Source organism: Cotesia glomerata, linkage group LG2 (assembly GCF_020080835.1).
Source record: "Cotesia glomerata isolate CgM1 linkage group LG2, MPM_Cglom_v2.3, whole genome shotgun sequence".
Lineage (NCBI taxonomy): Eukaryota > Metazoa > Arthropoda > Insecta > Hymenoptera > Braconidae > Cotesia > Cotesia glomerata.
Window position 1 is genome coordinate 29934576 of NC_058159.1, and position 17723 is coordinate 29952298.

The 17723-nt window shown below is 28.8% G+C and overlaps 3 protein-coding genes across 3 annotated transcripts; 1 reads left to right on the top strand and 2 right to left on the bottom strand.

Moving 5' to 3' along the window:
- Positions 1–1185: 1185 nt before the first annotated feature.
- LOC123258577 (sorting nexin-14-like) lies at positions 1186–8828 on the bottom strand. Its single transcript, XM_044718678.1, has 6 exons — positions 8552–8828; positions 8049–8283; positions 6455–6838; positions 6083–6395; positions 3676–4872; positions 1186–1776 (listed from the first exon to the last, which is right to left on the bottom strand). Exons 1-6 carry the CDS (start codon positions 8620–8622, stop codon positions 1358–1360), a joined length of 2619 nt encoding a protein of 872 aa, XP_044574613.1. The 5' UTR covers positions 8623–8828; the 3' UTR covers positions 1186–1357.
- A 278-nt stretch (positions 8829–9106) lies between these two features.
- LOC123258685 (rho guanine nucleotide exchange factor 3-like) lies at positions 9107–12570 on the top strand. Its single transcript, XM_044718848.1, has 3 exons — positions 9107–9537; positions 9632–9870; positions 11350–12570. The coding sequence occupies exons 1-3, from the start codon at positions 9472–9474 to the stop codon at positions 12488–12490; spliced, it is 1446 nt and encodes a 481-aa protein (XP_044574783.1). The 5' UTR covers positions 9107–9471; the 3' UTR covers positions 12491–12570.
- Positions 12571–13652: 1082 nt separating this feature from the next.
- Positions 13653–17507, bottom strand: LOC123258684 (N6-adenosine-methyltransferase subunit METTL3). Its single transcript, XM_044718847.1, has 4 exons — positions 17297–17507; positions 17032–17218; positions 16073–16594; positions 13653–14561 (listed from the first exon to the last, which is right to left on the bottom strand). Exons 1-4 carry the CDS (start codon positions 17448–17450, stop codon positions 13775–13777), a joined length of 1650 nt encoding a protein of 549 aa, XP_044574782.1. The 5' UTR covers positions 17451–17507; the 3' UTR covers positions 13653–13774.
- Positions 17508–17723: the final 216 nt, after the last annotated feature.

A 17723-nucleotide genomic window follows, 5' to 3' on the forward strand; every position in this document is an offset into this window, starting at 1 on the left:
TTAAAAAAAAATCAATACTTTCTATGTCATTTCAAAAGTAAGATTCATAATTATCAAAAAAATTTGAATCTTTCATTGTTAATGATTCAAATTTTTGATATTATACGTAAAGTATTGGTTTCATTAAAAAATTTTTCAAGCAAAAGTTCAAAATTTTATTTTAAAAAATCAATATTTTTTATGTAATTTCAAAATTAAGATTCATAATTATTAAAAAAATTTGAACCTTTTATTATCGATGATTAAAATTTTTGATATTGTGAGTAAAGTATTGGTTTTATAAAAAAAATTTTTGAAATAAAAGTTGTTCAAAATTTTATTTTGGAAAAACAAATGATTTTTTTTTTTAATCAATATTTCCGGTATAAGTTCAATAGTAAGATTCATAATTTTGAAAAATTTGAACCTTTCATTATTAATGACTCAAATTTTTGATATTATAGCTAAAGTATTGATTCTATAAAAATATTTTTGAAACAAAAGTTTTTAAAAATTTTATTTTGAAAAAAAAAATGTTTTATATAATTTTTCAAAAAAATCAATATTGCTTAAGTAATTTAAAAAGCAAAATTCGTAATTATTAAAAAAAATTTTGAAACTTTCTTTATAAATCTTATTTTTAAAATTACAGTAAAAATTTTAATTTTTTTACCAAAATTAAATTTTAAGCAACTTTTGTTTAAAAAATTTTTTCATAAAACTAATAATTTCGCTGTAATATCAAAAATTTGAACTATTTATTTAAAATAAATAATAATTTAAAGTTTGTATTTTTAAATATTTATTAAAAATAATATATTGTTATTTAAAATAATAAAATAAATGCATTTGTAATTATAAATTATTATACTAGATATATAAATGTTATATAAACTATAACTTAAAGAGATTGTGATGATAAATTGTTTGTTGCTTTTAATACTTATCTTTGAAATTTTTTTTAAGCACAGATAATATTTTAAGACACTTTAAATGTTTTAATAAAACATTATTGTATTCACTTTTATTTTCTTTTATAAGACTGATATCTTACATTAAAAATAGCACATCGTGATTACGATGTGTATTTTAAATGTATTATTTATAAATATGTTTATTATATACGTAAATAAAATAAATAGTGTGTAAATGTTGTAAATAAATAATTCTTTAAATAAATAATTAAATATTTATTTATCACCATGCGAGTTACTATTTATAATTATTATTAATATTATTAAAAATTCAAAAAAATGATTTTAAAAAAATAAAAATAAAATGCCGTGACCACAGCAACTTATTTACAATTGAGCAGTATGTACAAAAAATATTTGGAATGTAAAAATAAATATTGCTTTTAAAATTAAATATATAAATCTCACCGAGACAATTCGGGAAAAAGTGTTAGAACAATTTGATCTATTAAAACATAAGCGAGATGTTTGTTCAGAGGAGCATTTTGCAGAGGATCCAAAAGCGAATCCATTAATTCACCCCAGCTGTCATTACGTAGGACAAAAAACCACTTGGGCAGCAGATTGTGGAGTCCTTCTTTTGCTCCCAAGTATTTTTCGTCATCCTGGATCATTGTACTCAAGTTTTTCCGCGTTGATTTCGACCCGAACATCACGTTATGCAGCAATTTGATAACCATCGCCGCTCTGCCGCCGCTCAGTAATTTTGTTAATGTTCTGTCCAAATATTTGCTGCAGAATGGGTCCAAATTTAAGCGCAACAGCGAAGCTGCCAGCCAGACGCCCGTTGATATAAAAGATGATACATTTAGCAAGCTGTCGACTGTAAAATTTAGAATAATTTAGAACATTAATTATTTTATGATAATGTTATTATTATATATTGAGACTACAAATTTATTTTTTAAAAATAAGCAAATTTTTAATAAGATATTAATTAAAAATTTTTTTTTATTTTTTAGCTAAAGAAATAAAATATTATTCCTTGTATCTTGAGAACTATTGACACTTTTAAAAATATAAGCTCACCCTGACACTACACTCATCGAGACCTTTCATTTGAGTACCCACATCAATTTTTCATATATTTATATATATTATATATATGTATATATGAAAAATATATAAAAATGTATGTGGGTACTCAAATTAAAGCTCTTGATGAGTGTAACATCGGAATGAGCTTATATCTTTAAAAACATCAATATTTAAGAAAGTACAGTGCAATTTAACAGAATTAAAAACAACCTTGTATCTTGAGAACTATTGACATTTTCAAAGATATAAGCTCACCCCGACATTACACTCATCAAGACCTTCCATTTGAGTACCCACATCAATTTTTCATATATTTCATTTATTATATATATGTATATATGAAAAATATATGAAAATGCATGTGAGTACTCAAATGAAAGCTCTTGATAAATGTAACATCGGGATGAGCTTATATCTTTAAAAATGTCAATAGTCAAGAAAGTACAGTGCAATTTAACATAATTAAGAAACGACCTTGTATCTTGTGAACTATTGACATTTTTAAAGACATAAGCTCATCCCGATGTTATACTGATCAAGATCTTTAATTTGAGTACCCACATCAATTTTTCATATATTTATATATATTATATATATGTATATATGAAAAATATATAAAAATGTATGTGGGTACTCAAATTAAAGCTCTTGATGAGTGTAACATCGGAATGAGCTTATATCTTTAAAAACATCAATATTTAAGAAAGTACAGTGCAATTTAACAGAATTAAAAACAACCTTGTATCTTGAGAACTATTGACATTTTCAAAGATATAAGCTCACCCCGACATTACACTCATCAAGACCTTCCATTTGAGTACCCACATCAATTTTTCATATATTTCATATATTATATACATGTATATATGTAAAATATATGAAAATGCATGTGAGGACTCAAATGAAAGCTCTTGATAAATGTAACATCGGGATGAGCTTATATCTTTAAAAATGTCAATAGTCAAGAAAGTACAGTGCAATTTAACATAATTAAGAAACGACCTTGTATCTTGTGAACTATTGACATTTTTAAAGACATAAGCTCATCCCGATGTTATACTGATCAAGATCTTTAATTTGAGTACCCACATCAATTTTTCATATATTTATATATATTATATATATATGTATATATGAAAAATATATCAAATTGTATATGGGTACTCAAATGAAAGCTCTTGATGAGTGTAACATCGGAATGAGCTTATATTTTTAAAATTGTCAATATTTAATTTAAGAAAGTACAGTGTATTTAACATAATTAAGAAACGACTTTGTATCTTGAAAACTACTAACATTTTTAAAGATATAAACTCATCCCGATGTTACACTCATCAAGTACTTTCATTTGAATACCCACATCGATTTTTCATATATTTTATATATTTATATATTTTAAAAATACCACATATATATAAAATATATGAAAAATGCCATGTGGGTACTCAAATGAAAGCTCTCGATGAGTGTAACATCGAAATGAGCTTATAGCTTTAAAAATGTCAATAGTTAAAACAGTACAGTGCAATTTAACAAAATTTACTATTTAATAAAAAAAAATTTTATTTCTTTATAGTTCACTATGGCAGTCACGTAGTAAAATATAAACCAAATTAATTTTTTGTAAAAAATTTATCATTTTTTAAAAAATAATTTTTTTTTCAATATAATTGATAAAACTTACCAGCTTCAGCGATACAATAACAAGCGCCTTTGACATGATGCTTTTTAGGTACAATCAACGGCAAATTTTGTTGATCAACATCACTAATATTTAAATTATTCTCAAAAGGTCCTGCTAATAAATCCTTTCCTTTAGTCGTAGACTCCCCAAAATTATTATCATTAATTGGATCTACGCCTAAATTAACTTGCTCGGTTTCAACGACGGTCGAAGCCAAAAAAACATTCATAAACTTATCCAAATTTTGTCCCTTTTCTTTCCTTAATTTATGAGCAACACTCTGATAGAGCACACCAATGTCCGGCGTAGAGTAATTATTGAAGTAAGGCTTAAAATTAGGTACAGTAAGAAAAATATACAGCAGTTCGCTGCTACGTAGAGTCGGCTTGGCGAGTAATTTCTGAAGAAAATCTTCGTAGCGCTGGCGATTAGCGGCCAAAGATACGTACTGATTTTTCCGAGTGGGCAGCGGAGAGTCATTCATCTCGCGGTCTCCATGGAACTCCAGCAACCTTGACCTGAGGGTGTGAAAATCTTGATCCTTGCGCAAGACACTCCAAGGTTTGTTGTCAGCAGAGCTGTGGATCTCGATCATATAAAGCGGGTGGCTGCCATTGCCATCAACATGCGGCACGGTGACCCGCCAGGTGGTCAAGTCTCTGTCGCTGGCCTTGTCGATGCACAGAGCCGAGTCATCCTGGTAAGTACGCGGTGCACAGTCGACCTCCTCGGCGTGGAAAACGTCCGGAGTCTCGAATGTCGCGCCGTCGACTGTCGATGCACGGAGAGCTCCTCGGATTTTTCCGAGCTGGTAGCTCAACTTTTGACCCACTCCGCTGGTCCCGGACAAGCTCGTCTGCGAGGACGACTTTGAGGTCAAATTTGCGATCGGAGATCCGCAGAGCAATTTGTAGAGCTCGTAACTGTGGTGGAACGACGGGAGACAAATAGCCTCCAGGAGGGCGTGAGCTTCCTGATGCGCTTGGTACAGTGGCCGAGAGGTTCGCAGCTCTTGTATTTTACTTGGCCCGCCTTCCAGTATTTGCTGCAGTCCTTGAGTTATGTGCCAAGGCAAGTGGATGTACTCGCTACCAGTTGGGTCTAAGTATGTTGAATATATGTTCTGAGCGTCGAGGTATAAATTTTCTTCGATTTCTTCCGTCATCTCGGGGTTCAACATACGCTTACTGAGATCATCTGTAAAGAAAATTATTTATTCACTTTTTTTATTTGTTACGGTAGAAAAATAGAATTTTGCTTTATTAAATAATGACTTTTGTTCAATTGCACTGTACTTTCTTAAATAATGACGTTTTTAAAGATATAAGTTCATCTTGATGTTACACTCTTCAAAAGCTTTCATTTGAGTACCCACATGCATTTTTAATATATTTTTCATATATACATATATGTAATATATATAAATATGTAAAAAATTAATGTAGGTACTCAAATGAAAGGTCTCGATAAGTGTGATGTCGGGGTGAGCTTATATCTTTAAAAATGTCAATAGTTTTCATAATACAGGATTGTTTTTTAATTATGTTAAATTGCACTGTACTTTCTTACACATTAACGTTATTAAAGATATAAGCTCATCCTGATATTACACTTATCAAGAGCTTTCATTTGAATACCCACATGCATTTTAATATATTTTTCATATATATATATTTTTCATATATATATAATATACATAAATATATGAAAAATTGATGTGGGTACTCAAATGAAAGGTCTTGATGAGTGTAATGTCGGGGTGAGCTTATATCTTAGAAAATGTCAATAGTTCTCAAGATACAAGTCGTTTTTTAATTATCTTAAATTGTAATATACTTTCTTAACTATGGACATTTTTAAAGATATAAGCTCATCCCGAGATTACATTCATCAAGAGCTTTCATTTGAATACCCACATTCATTTTTGATATATTTTTCATATATACATATATATAATATATATAAATATATGAAAAATTGATGTGGGTACTCAAATGAAAGATCTTGATGAGTGTAGCATTAGGATGAGCTCATATTTTTAAAAATGTCAATAGCTCACAAGATACAAGGTCATTTCTTAATTATGTATCTAGATATAGAGCATTTTTGCTCTATTCAAAAATTAGATTCAGAAATTCCAAACTAAAATAATTTTTTTGGTTCAAGAACTTTTTTCGTGAATTAATTTAATTTTTTTGTATGACACTGAAATTTAGACATCTGATAATTTTTTTTAATTTTTCAAACATAAATTGTAGCAAAAAAAATTTATTTTAAAAATTCTATCCTTAGAAATTCTAAAAATTTATAAATTAAATTTTTAAAAAATAATTTTCTAGCCCTAGTTTATTTAAAAAAAAAAATTGTCAAATGTTTTTTTTTAATTATTTAATTAAAATATACCAACCGATATCTAGACAAAATTGTAAGAGATTAACGGGTCCAGTTTCTTTGATATGCTGCATAAATAAATAAAGAAGCTGCGGATCATTGAGCACTTGATCCAAGGAAGGTTTCAGCGGATCGTCAGAAGTTTCAATAGCAACAACAGGAGTAATCCACGTCTGAAGAACTGGCACGTTTACAGAATCGATTCCTCCTGGCAGAAGTACTTCGTAAGAGGTTCCCAGTTTCACCAGGAAGTTTATATTGTCCGGGTCCGCCAGTGCGTCTATTGCAGGCAGCAGGACCCAGTTTGCCAGAATTTCCCGCAATAAAACCTAAAAAATAAATTATTTTTAAGGACTAGTTTAATTGATAATTTTTTTGCTATCATTACCTTGTTATTTGTTGAAATATAAGTACTGGGTAATAAATAAGGCAATAATCCAGAAACTAAGCCTCTGAGATAACTCAATTCTTCATCACGCGAGTAAGCCGCCGGGTGTATTCTATGTCCTAAGTAATCACGAGCATAGTCTTCAGGCTTACCGCCTTTTTTTTTAGCGCACTCTGACATAACACGCCAGTCTTGGGCATGTTGGAGCGCGATGGGAATTAGGTTGTTGAAAATTAACTCGGACACTTGAGTATTGAGGAGTCGGCTGATTATGTTCCTGATGGCGATTGTTGTTGTCAGGCGTAGTTGCTGGAGAAATGCCTCATTTGATGAGAAATCTGAGTACCAGGTGCACACGTAAGTCTGTAAAACTTTTTCCAGTAGCTAAAAGTTTAAATAAAATTTATTTTATTTAATATCAAGTAATTATAAGACACAAGTTTAATTTAATTCTTGCTAAATTAATTTTTATCAATTATTAAAAAAAAATTTTACTTATGAAAATTAAAAAAAAAATTATTAATAGAAATTTTTTAAAGCATTTTATCAATAAAAATTAATTTAACAGATATTTAATAATTTTTATAATGTTTTTAATAAATAAATTATGGAAAAAGAAATTGACAGGTAGAAATTTAAAAAAAAATATAAATGCAATTTTTTAGAATAAATTAATTTGTTAAATAAAATTAAAAAATTATCTAATTTGTCATAAAAATATTAAAATTAATTTAGCCGATATTTGATAGTTTTTGTAACAAATAAATTATGGCAAAAATAAGTAGAAAAAAAATGACAGAAATTTAAAAAAATAAAAAATGCAATTTTTTTAAAATGATTTTTTGAAGCAAATTTGTTTGTAAAATAAAATTAAATAATATTCAAGTGACTGCTAACTTTAATGTCATCATAAAAATTAATGACTTTAAAGTTAGCTGTCATTTTACAATTTTTTAATTTTATTTAACAAAAAAATTAGTTTGAAAAAATTATTTTAAAAAAATTGCATTTTTTATTTTTTAAAATTTCTACAAGTCAATTTTTTTTTGTCATAATTTATTTGTTATAAAATTCTGAAAATTGTCAAATATATGCTAAATTAATTTTCATTAAAAATAAAAAAAATGATGATATTAAAGTTAGCTGTCACCTGACCATTTTTTTAAATTTTATTTAACAAAAAAATTTGTTCCGAAAAATTATTTGTAAAAAATCGGATTTTTAATTTATTAAAATTTCTAAATGCCCATTTAGTTTTTAGTTTTTTTTATGCAGCAATCTATTGATTAGAAACATTATTAAAATTATTAAAAATCGGCTGAATTAATTTTCATAAAAAAATAACAATAAAGTTAGCAGTCACTTGACAATTTTTTAATAAAAAAATTTTTTCTAAAAACTCATTTTTAAAAAATTGCATTTTTAATTTATTAAAATTTCTACAAGTCCAATTTTTTAATAACTTTTTTTTGCTATAATTTATTTATTAAAGAAAATAAAAAAAATTGTCAAGCTAAATTTAATGTCATTAAAAAAATTAACAGCTGCCAGCTAATTCAACTATCATAATAAATTGTAACATGAGTTGTATTACATTTTGGAGCGCAGAGTCCAAATCCTTTGGAATTTTGACATGACTGTTATTAACAGATGGCTTGTGTCTTTTACAATTATCACCACGACACACTTTGCATGTTTTATTGCTGTTAAATTTGTTACTGCTAAATTTTTTATCCAATTTCAGCAAGATAATAATGCGTTCTAAAATTTGTTCACCCCAAAAGCGGCCAATGTTGAAAAGAACAAAAATGACAATTGCCCAAATGATACTGAAACATTAATTAAATCAATTTGGTTAAATGTCAAGAGGTTATCATGACACTAAAGTTAGCCAACGTTTTTAATTTTTTGATTATTTTTCATTTATTAAATTATAATTAAAAAATGCACTTATAGTTTTTCAAGTTTTTCATAAATGAAATTTTTTGTTTTATTTTTTTGTGATAATTTTTTCAATAAAAAAAATTCTTAAATTTTTTAGATGTCGGCTAACTTTAGTATTATGAGGTTATCGGAGGTTATCAACAAAATTCTTACCTGTATAAAAAAGCGACAACAATGACAACAAAAATTAACAACAGTGAAAATAAAAATCCTGTGTTGGTCATGTTTGTTTTGAAGAAAAACTATTTTAATAGATACTATTGTTGTTAATCATTATGTTATTTTAAATGCACAGAAGCATGAGTAACGTGAGTACATGACAGCTGGATCAGCTGTATCAACTGACATTACTAACCCAGCATAATCAGTAATCGTAGTAATGTATATAGATTATTATTATTATTGTTATTATTATTATTATTTGTCATTGTCACTATTCACTATCAAAAATCACTGACACTTTGTGAATTGCACAATAAAAATGGACGCGCACTTACCAGCATTCGAAAATTTGTGTTAAATTTTAGTTTATTATTTTGTTGACTGGTGGCGCTGGTGGCAAGTGAAGAAAAAGTAGATTTTCGGTTAAAAGCCGGTAAAAAAAAAACAATTAGAAATTTTTTTTATTATTTTAATTTATTGTTGTAATTTGTTAGAAAAATTTTTAAAATTGACAGCTGTTAACTTCAGTGTGATTTAAAAAAAAAAAAAAAAAAAAAAAAAGGTATAATGTGGTGATTTTTATAATGTATAATCTGACCAATCAGTTGTCATAAACTATACTGGAGTGAAGTGATTTGAAAAACAAGCTGATTAAGCAACACCTGCCTGAAATTGTGTTTCTGAATGACAAAAAATAATAAATTATTATTTTGCTTAAAAAATTTACATAAATAATTGATACAATTTCTCAAAAACTTTGAAATACTTTTAAAAACTATAGAAAAAAACTTTAAAAAAAAATAGAATAAATTTGAGTGAGTGAATGGATAGAAGTAAAGTGAAACCCAAAGCCGGTGTTTGATTACATTCCTGTTACGCGGATCCGCTAAATGACAGTTTGCTGGTAAACGATGAACGAGGTAGATGAAAATGAGATCAATGAGGCGTTTCAGGAGCCGAAGAAAAAATTTTGGCAGGTGAGTAATTATTTTTGATAGTTTCTTCAGTATTTACACTGTTTAAATTTCAATTTTAATTTTTTATGTTTATATTTAAATTTATATTATTTAGAGATCCTCAAGAAAGAGGACCAAGAGTGATGTAATCAGTGTGAGTTCAATGGACATTTCTCTAGATTCAACAATTATCAAGAGGAAAAAAAGACGGAGGATTACCGAGTTGGCCAGCAATTTTTTAGCTGCGTCGACTACTGGTCGGCTGAGCAATGTGCTTCAGCGGTCTTTTGGGTTTCACAGTAATACTTCTGTGGGTATGATTGACGAGGACGGCGAGTCTGGACCTAGTAATAGGTAAACATTTATTTATTAAAATTTTTTGTTTTTATTTAACAAATAAATTAGGAGTAAAAAAAATATTTTCAAAAAATTGCATTTAAAATTTCTAAATGCAATATGTATCTTTATTTTTTTATAAATTGTGAAATTTCGACTAAGTTTTTATAAATAAAATTTTGCTTTATTAATGACTTTTGTTAAATTGCACTGTAATTTTTTTACTTTTGACTTTTTTAATGGTATAAGCTCATCCCGACGTTACACTCATCAAGAGCTTTCATTCAAGTACCTACATGCATTTTCATATATTTTTCATATATGCATATATATGATATATATAAATATATAAAATATATAAAAAATTGATGTGGGTACTCAAATGAAAGGTCTTCATGAGTGTAACATTGGGATGAGCTTATATCTCTAAAAATGTCAATAGTTCTCAAGATACAAGGCTGTTTCTTAATTATGTTAAATTGCACTGTACTTTCTTAACTATTGACGTTTTTAAAGATATAAGCTCATCCTGATGTTACACTCATTAAGAGCTTTCATTTAAGTACCCACATGCATTTTCATATATTTTTCATATATACATATATATATAATATATATAAATATATGAGAAATTGATGTGGGTACTCAAATGAAAGGTCTCGATGAGTGTAACATCGGGATGAGCTTATATCTTAAAAAATGTCAATAGTTCTCAAGATGCAAGGTCGTTTCTTAATTATGTTAAATTGCACTGTATTTTCTTAAATATTGACATTTTTAAAGGTATAAGCTCATCCCGATGTTTCACTCATCAAGAGCTTTCATTCAAGTACCCACATGCATTTTCATATATTTTTCATATATATATATATATATATATATATATATATATATATATATGAAAAATTGATGTGGGTACTCAAATGAAAGGTCTTGATCAGTGTAATATTAGGATGAGCTTATATCTTTAGTAATGTCAATAGTTCACGAGGTACAAGGTGGTTTCTTAATTATTATATGTTAAATTGGACTGTACTTTCTTAACTATTGACAATTTTAAAGATATAAGCTCATCCCGATGTTACACTCATCAAGAGCTTTCATTTGAGCACCCACATGCATTTTCATATATTTTTCATATATACATATATATAAATATATAAAATATATAAAAAATTGATGTGGGTACTCAAATGAAAGGTCTCGATGAGTGTAACATCGGGATGAGCTTATATCTTTAAAAATGTCAATAATTCTCAAGATACAAGGTCGTTTCTTAATTATGTTGATAAAACCCATTTTATCATATAAGTACACTGGCTACAAAATTTTGCTTCTTCTCTTATTAATATAGACTATAAAAATATTTTAAAAAAATTATAAAAGCAATTTTTCTTTAAATAATTTTTTAAAAAAAAATTTGTTTATTAATTAAAATAAAATATAATTTTTATTAATTATAATTATTTTAACTTATAAAAATAATTTATTTTTCAGAACGCGCAGTAAATGCGAGCAAGTAGGAAGCGTAGTGATGAACAGTTGGGTGACAGATGTATCAAAATACCCACCTGAGAAATTAACTTCAAGTATGAGCAGAAATGACATTAAAAGACAGGAAGCTATTTACGAGCTTTACTGCGGAGAAAACGTGCTCCTAAATGACCTCCAGGAGCTCAAAGAGTCCTACCTGGAGCCCTTGCAGTCGACGGACATCTTCACACCCAGTGAACTGCGCACATTATTCGGCGACATCGACATGCTGATCCACGTGCACAGCAAACTCCGGGACGACTTAATAGAACTGCGAGACACGTCGGGGTTCACCAATACAATTGGCCCGACGATACTCGAGTGGTTATCAACGCTCACAGAGCCCTACATCGAGAGGTGCAGGTCCCAGATAATGGCGAGGCATCTGCTGGAGACAAAGCGGACGCGGAGTAAAAAATTCCAGGAGTTTCTTAAAAAAAAAATGGAATCACCGCGGGCAGTTGATTTGTGGACGTACTTAGACGTGGCTCGGTCTCGTATAGTTAAATATCCGCTGCTGATAAAAGAAATAGTGAGACGAACCCCGTCGACGCACGAGGACTACTTGATGCTCAAGGAAGCCAGTATTATATTCACAGAGATGTTGGAGAAAATAGACCAGGCGATGGGAGACGCAGAGTGCGAGCTAGCTCGGATGAAAATCATCTCCAAGACTGAGTACGACCCAGAAGGATTGATAAAAACCGCGAGGGAGCTCATCACTGAAGGACAGCTCAAAGATCCTCGCGGATTGAAGCTTCATTGCTTTTTATTCGACAACTGCTTCGTAGTCACTCGGCCGGTCATCAAGTCCAGGTCGAAGAACTACGATCTACATTGTCCTGTCATTCCCAAGGATCAGCTGCTTACAGAATCTTCGGATGTTGATGAGGATAGTTGCTTGAAAGTTGGAGATCGCACTTTGATCGTGAGAGACGAGCATGATAAAAAACACTGGATTGATGCCTTTAAGAAGGCTAAGTGTGTTACTAAAAAAGTTAAGAAAAATTCTATGGACAGCGGTGATAAATCTTCTGAGGAATCCTCGAGGGTGTTACGTGACAAACAGTTTCTCAAGCGAAGTACTCGTGAACGGCCGATTTGAAATTTATTTATTAGGGATGATAAGGTATGAGAAAATTGGGAATTTTAGTTTTTAACTGAAGTCTAGTTGTTTGACACTTTCAATTCTACTTTAATTAAAAAAATTAAATTTTCTTAAAAAATTAATTATCTTAATATTTGTAATTTAAAAATTATATTTATTAATTTATTAGTGTTGATTTTTTTTTTTTATTTAAATAAGACACTTTCAATTTTATTTTAATTAAAAAAATAAAATTTTCTTAAAAAATTAACTATCTTAATATTTATAATTTAAAAATTATATTTATTAATTTATTAGAGTTGATTTTTTTTTTTATTTAAATAAAATTCCAAGTGTCAATAATTGGATCTTTTAACTACTAATTTATTATTTGAAAAAATGCATACTGACTTTTAAAATATTCTTAGCGTGCAATTTTTCAAAAATATCGCGTTGCAGATGCCATAAGAGCGTATAATAAAAATCCTATTTTTTTTCTGACAAAAAAAAAATTTTTTAGTTTGAAGAAAAATTTTTTTTTGCATTTCATGAAAAAATACGTGGATTCCCGAAAAAAAATTTTTTTATACGATTTTATGACTCCCGGGACCCACCTCGGATGCCATAAGAGCGTAAATAATAAAAAAAAATTTTTTTTGGGAACTGACGTATTTTTTCATGAAATTTACAGAAATGCAAAAAAAAATTTTTCTTTAAACTAAAAATTTTTTTTTGGACTTAAAAAAAATACCAGAACTTATATTATCCCAGATTATGCTCAGTGATATCTCAGATGAAAAAAAATTTCATATTGTAGCTAAAAAAAATCCAGATTATACTGCGTGATATCTGGATTATACTCATTGTAATCAGGATTATACTAGCTACTATCTAAAATTTTTTTTCACTCAGTATAATCTGGAATGATATCCAGTATCATCTTGTTCTTTCCGTGTATGACATCTGAAACGCGATATTTTTATTTAAATTCTCGAAAGTCTGATACTTTTGGATTCATATAAAATAAAATCAACGTTAAATATATCTTCCAATAAGTAATAATTAAAAAAAAAAATTGGTGCCTATTTAATATATACAAACTTTTATCTATTTAATAAAATACTAAAAAATAAGTGATATATCTTCCGATATGAATAATTATATTAAAAAATTATTAGCTTGTAAAAGGTGTTGAAAATATCTTTTTTTTTATAAATATATATGTAAGTTTATTAAAGCCTTGACGGCGAATTGATAAAAAAAAATGATTTGTATGTGTTTTAATGATAATAAAAATATAAATTAAGTCTTGTTAGGTTTCATGGAATTCCCGTCGGGATATCGCTTGCGGAAGGCTTTAATAAGCTGAGGATCAATCAGATGAACACCATCGACCTGGTTACCCAGAGTGATCCAGTTCGGCTGAACATTATGCGGGCGACCGAACAATTCTATCTTCCTGGTGCTGGGACTCATCCGTTCGATGATCCCGTAAATTTCATCGGGCTTGTGACTGGTAGCACGAACTTCAGCAACGATCACGTCGCTATCGAGCCCACGATTGATGCGAGGGTTGCCTTTCATGCCTACCAGACAGTGTTCCTTGCCGTGGTTCAGCCAGTGTCCGGTTCGGCCGGTCCTGATGATCCTCTGCAGCTGGTTAGTCTTCACCCAGATGATCTCGTCGACTCGCTCGTAGCCCCAGAGCTGCAAGCACTCTCTTCCCAGCTCCATGGCTCGGCCAGTCACCCATAAGAACAGCAGACCCTCGTCTTGAAGAGCGGGGATTCCCAGCTGACGCATCTCGTCGTCAGACATCGTTCCGTAAGGCAGTTCCATGTGAATGTCCCACGGTGGGTCTGCCATTATTACCGCGAATTTACCAAGGACTGTCATGTCCAAGTAACGCAAGTCGCACTGGATCCATTGCGGAGGATAGAGAGTTAATTCTGTGCCTGAACCTGGTCCTGTTACTTGTCCAGGGGTTTCTACTGATAATTTTGTTGAATTATTTACAGTTTGAATTTCTGATTCGTTGATATTTTCCTTTGATAAAGATGTTGAGTTGTCTACTTCGTAGTGGACGTATCTAAAAATTATTTTATTTTTAAAAATAAAATCTGACAGAAGATTTTTATTATAAAATTAATTATGAAAAAAATAAAAAAATTCATTTTTAAAAATTAAAAAAAAATTATGAGTTCAATGTTTAAGAAATTGTTTTTGAAATCTAATTTCTTTTTTGATAAACTAAAAAAATTTTCAAATATCTGCTATGTCACGAATGATAAAATAATTTTTTTTAATAAAAACTAGCAACCTTGCAGTCGATATGAAAATAAATAAAATTTTGTTTTATTAAATAATGACTTTTGTTAAATTACACTGTACTTTCTTAAATATTGACGATTTTAAAAATATAAGCTCATCCTGATGTTACACTCTTCAAGAGCTTTCATTTGAGTACCCACATGCATTTTGATATATTTTTCATATATATGGTATTTGTGAAATATATAAATATATAAAATATATGAAAAATTGATGTTGGTACTCAAATGAAAGGTCTTGATGAGTGTAACATCGAGATGAGCTTATCTCTTTAAAAATGTCAGTAGTTGACAAGATACAATGTCATTTCTTAATTATTGACATTTTTTAAGATATAAACTCATTCCGATGTTACACTCGTCGAGACCTTTCATTTGAGTACCCACATGGCATTTTTCATATATTTTATATACATGGTATTTGTAAAATATATAAATATATGAAAAATTGATGTGGGTACTCAAATGAAAGGTCTCGATGAGTGTAATGTCAGGATGAGCTCATCTCTTTAAAAATGTCAATAGTTGACAAGATACAATGTCATTTCTTAATTATTGACATTTTTTAAGATATAAACTCATTCCGATGTTACACTCGTCGAGACCTTTCATTTGAGTACCCACATGGCATTTTTCATATATTTTATATACATGGTATTTGTAAAATATATAAATATATGAAAAATTGATGTGGGTACTCAAATGAAAAGTCTCGATGAGTGTAATGTCAGGATGAGCTCATCTCTTTAAAAATGTCAATAGTTGACAAGATACAATGTCATTTCTTAATTATTGACATTTTTTAAGATATAAACTCATTCCGATGTTACACTCGTCGAGACCTTTCATTTGAGTACCCACATGGCATTTTTAATATATTTTATATACATGGTATTTGTGAAATATATAAATATATAAAATATAGGAAAAATCGATGTGGGTACTCAAATGAAAGGTCTCGATGAGTGTAATGTCGGGATGAGCTTATATCTTTAAAAATGTCAATAGTTCACAAGAAACAAGGTCATTTCTTTATTATATATCCAGAGATAAAGTATTTTCGAATGCAGCCTAAATACTTATTATAACAAATTGACTAAATCTTTGCAATGACACTAAATTTCACTAAAAAAAAAAACCGATTTTATCATATGACTATCCTGAACACAAAATTTTTTTTATTCTCTTAATAATATAGATAATTAATTTAGATATTTAATTATTCAAATAAATAAATAATTCCCAAAATTCTAGACTGAAATAAACTTACTTGCAAGTATCCATATGAAAGCATGTATTCAAAAAACTACAATCACCCAACGACTCATCAGTATGACTCTGAATAATCTTTTTAAAATGCAATTTTTTACATTTAGCAGCTCCACTAGCGTTTATTTTATCACATTCAAATCTAGTCCCATGGGGACAGAACTCCATCACCTGAGCACCTCCTTGAGAACGAAACCGCTCAGCCAGAGATTTTTCCTTTGAAGTTTGCTTGGACAACAAATCCAAAATCTGCTCTCCAACTTTTTTACTCTCCTTCTCTCGGATCGTCGGCATTGATATCAGGGACATAATATCTTCAGCGTTTTTAATGTCAAGTCGAGGCTGCTTCTCCGGACTAACCTCGTCGTCATCTTCCTCCGGCTCATCATCGTCAGTCTTTTCCTGTGAAGTAGTGTCAGTGCTCTCGTGGGCCACCAAATCCTCAGTTTTTTGGCTTGACACATTTTCAACTATTGAAAGTACTGTGTAACCCAAAACTCCGTCCTCTGTTACTTCTCTCATTCTAAAATTTATATAATTTTTATTAAAAAATTATGACACTGAAATTGAGAGACATCTAATATTTTTTAGAATTTTTTTAACTAATAAATTATAGCAAGAAAAATTCATTTTAAAAAATTCCATCGTTAAAAATTTTAATAAATTATAATTCTAATTTAAAGAAAAAAAATTTCTAGACTTAATTATTAACTTTAATAAAAATTAAAAAATTTCTGTCTGTTAATTTCCGTGTAAAAAAATTACGACACTAAAATTACAAGTAAATAAATATTAAAAAAAAAAAAAAATAACACGTATAAATTTTTCAAAACTTCTACAGCTTACATTTTTTCTTTCTCTTTTTTGTAATTATTTTTTCAATAAAAAAAAATAATAAAAATGTTTAAATGGCTAATTTGATTAAAAAAAAAAAATTATTGAAGTAAAAATAAAAATTACTTTAAGACATCTTGAGCGGCCAATTTCTCGAGTATTTTTTTAACATCAACATGAGAAACATCAGCACTGAGATTTTTTCTCAGCTGAACACTGAGTTCCGCTGAAGTTGTTGGAAGACTTTGTCTCAGGATACACAAAATTTCACGTTCTAACTCATCATGCCGGTCTGTCAAGGCGTTGGAATCTCCTAAAAAATTAATCAAATTACTAAAATTAATTTAACACAAAAAATAATTGAAAAAAATTTTTAATTCAATAAAATTACCTCCAGAATTGACAGCATCTGCAACAAGACTGATCGTCGTTGGCAAAGTAAGAGTAAACAATTCATGCCTTTCTCGTTTTCTTTTCTGTAATTTTTCCCTCAAACTATTTCTTTTTATTTTAATCGCCTGAATTTCTTCAAACGCATCAGACATTTTATTTATTTTATTTATTTCTAACACACTAAATATTTATAAAAAAAAAACTTTAACACATTTAACACCTTTTTAATTTTTTTTAATTTATTAAATTAGAACTAAAAAATATTTTATGAGAATCAATTTAACAGATATTTAATCATTTTTTTAACAAATAAATTATGGTAAAAAAAATGAGAAAAAAAAATTGACATGTAGAAATTTTAAAAAATTATAAATGCAATTTTTTAAAAGTAATTTTTTGAAGTAAATTTATTTATTAAAAAATTA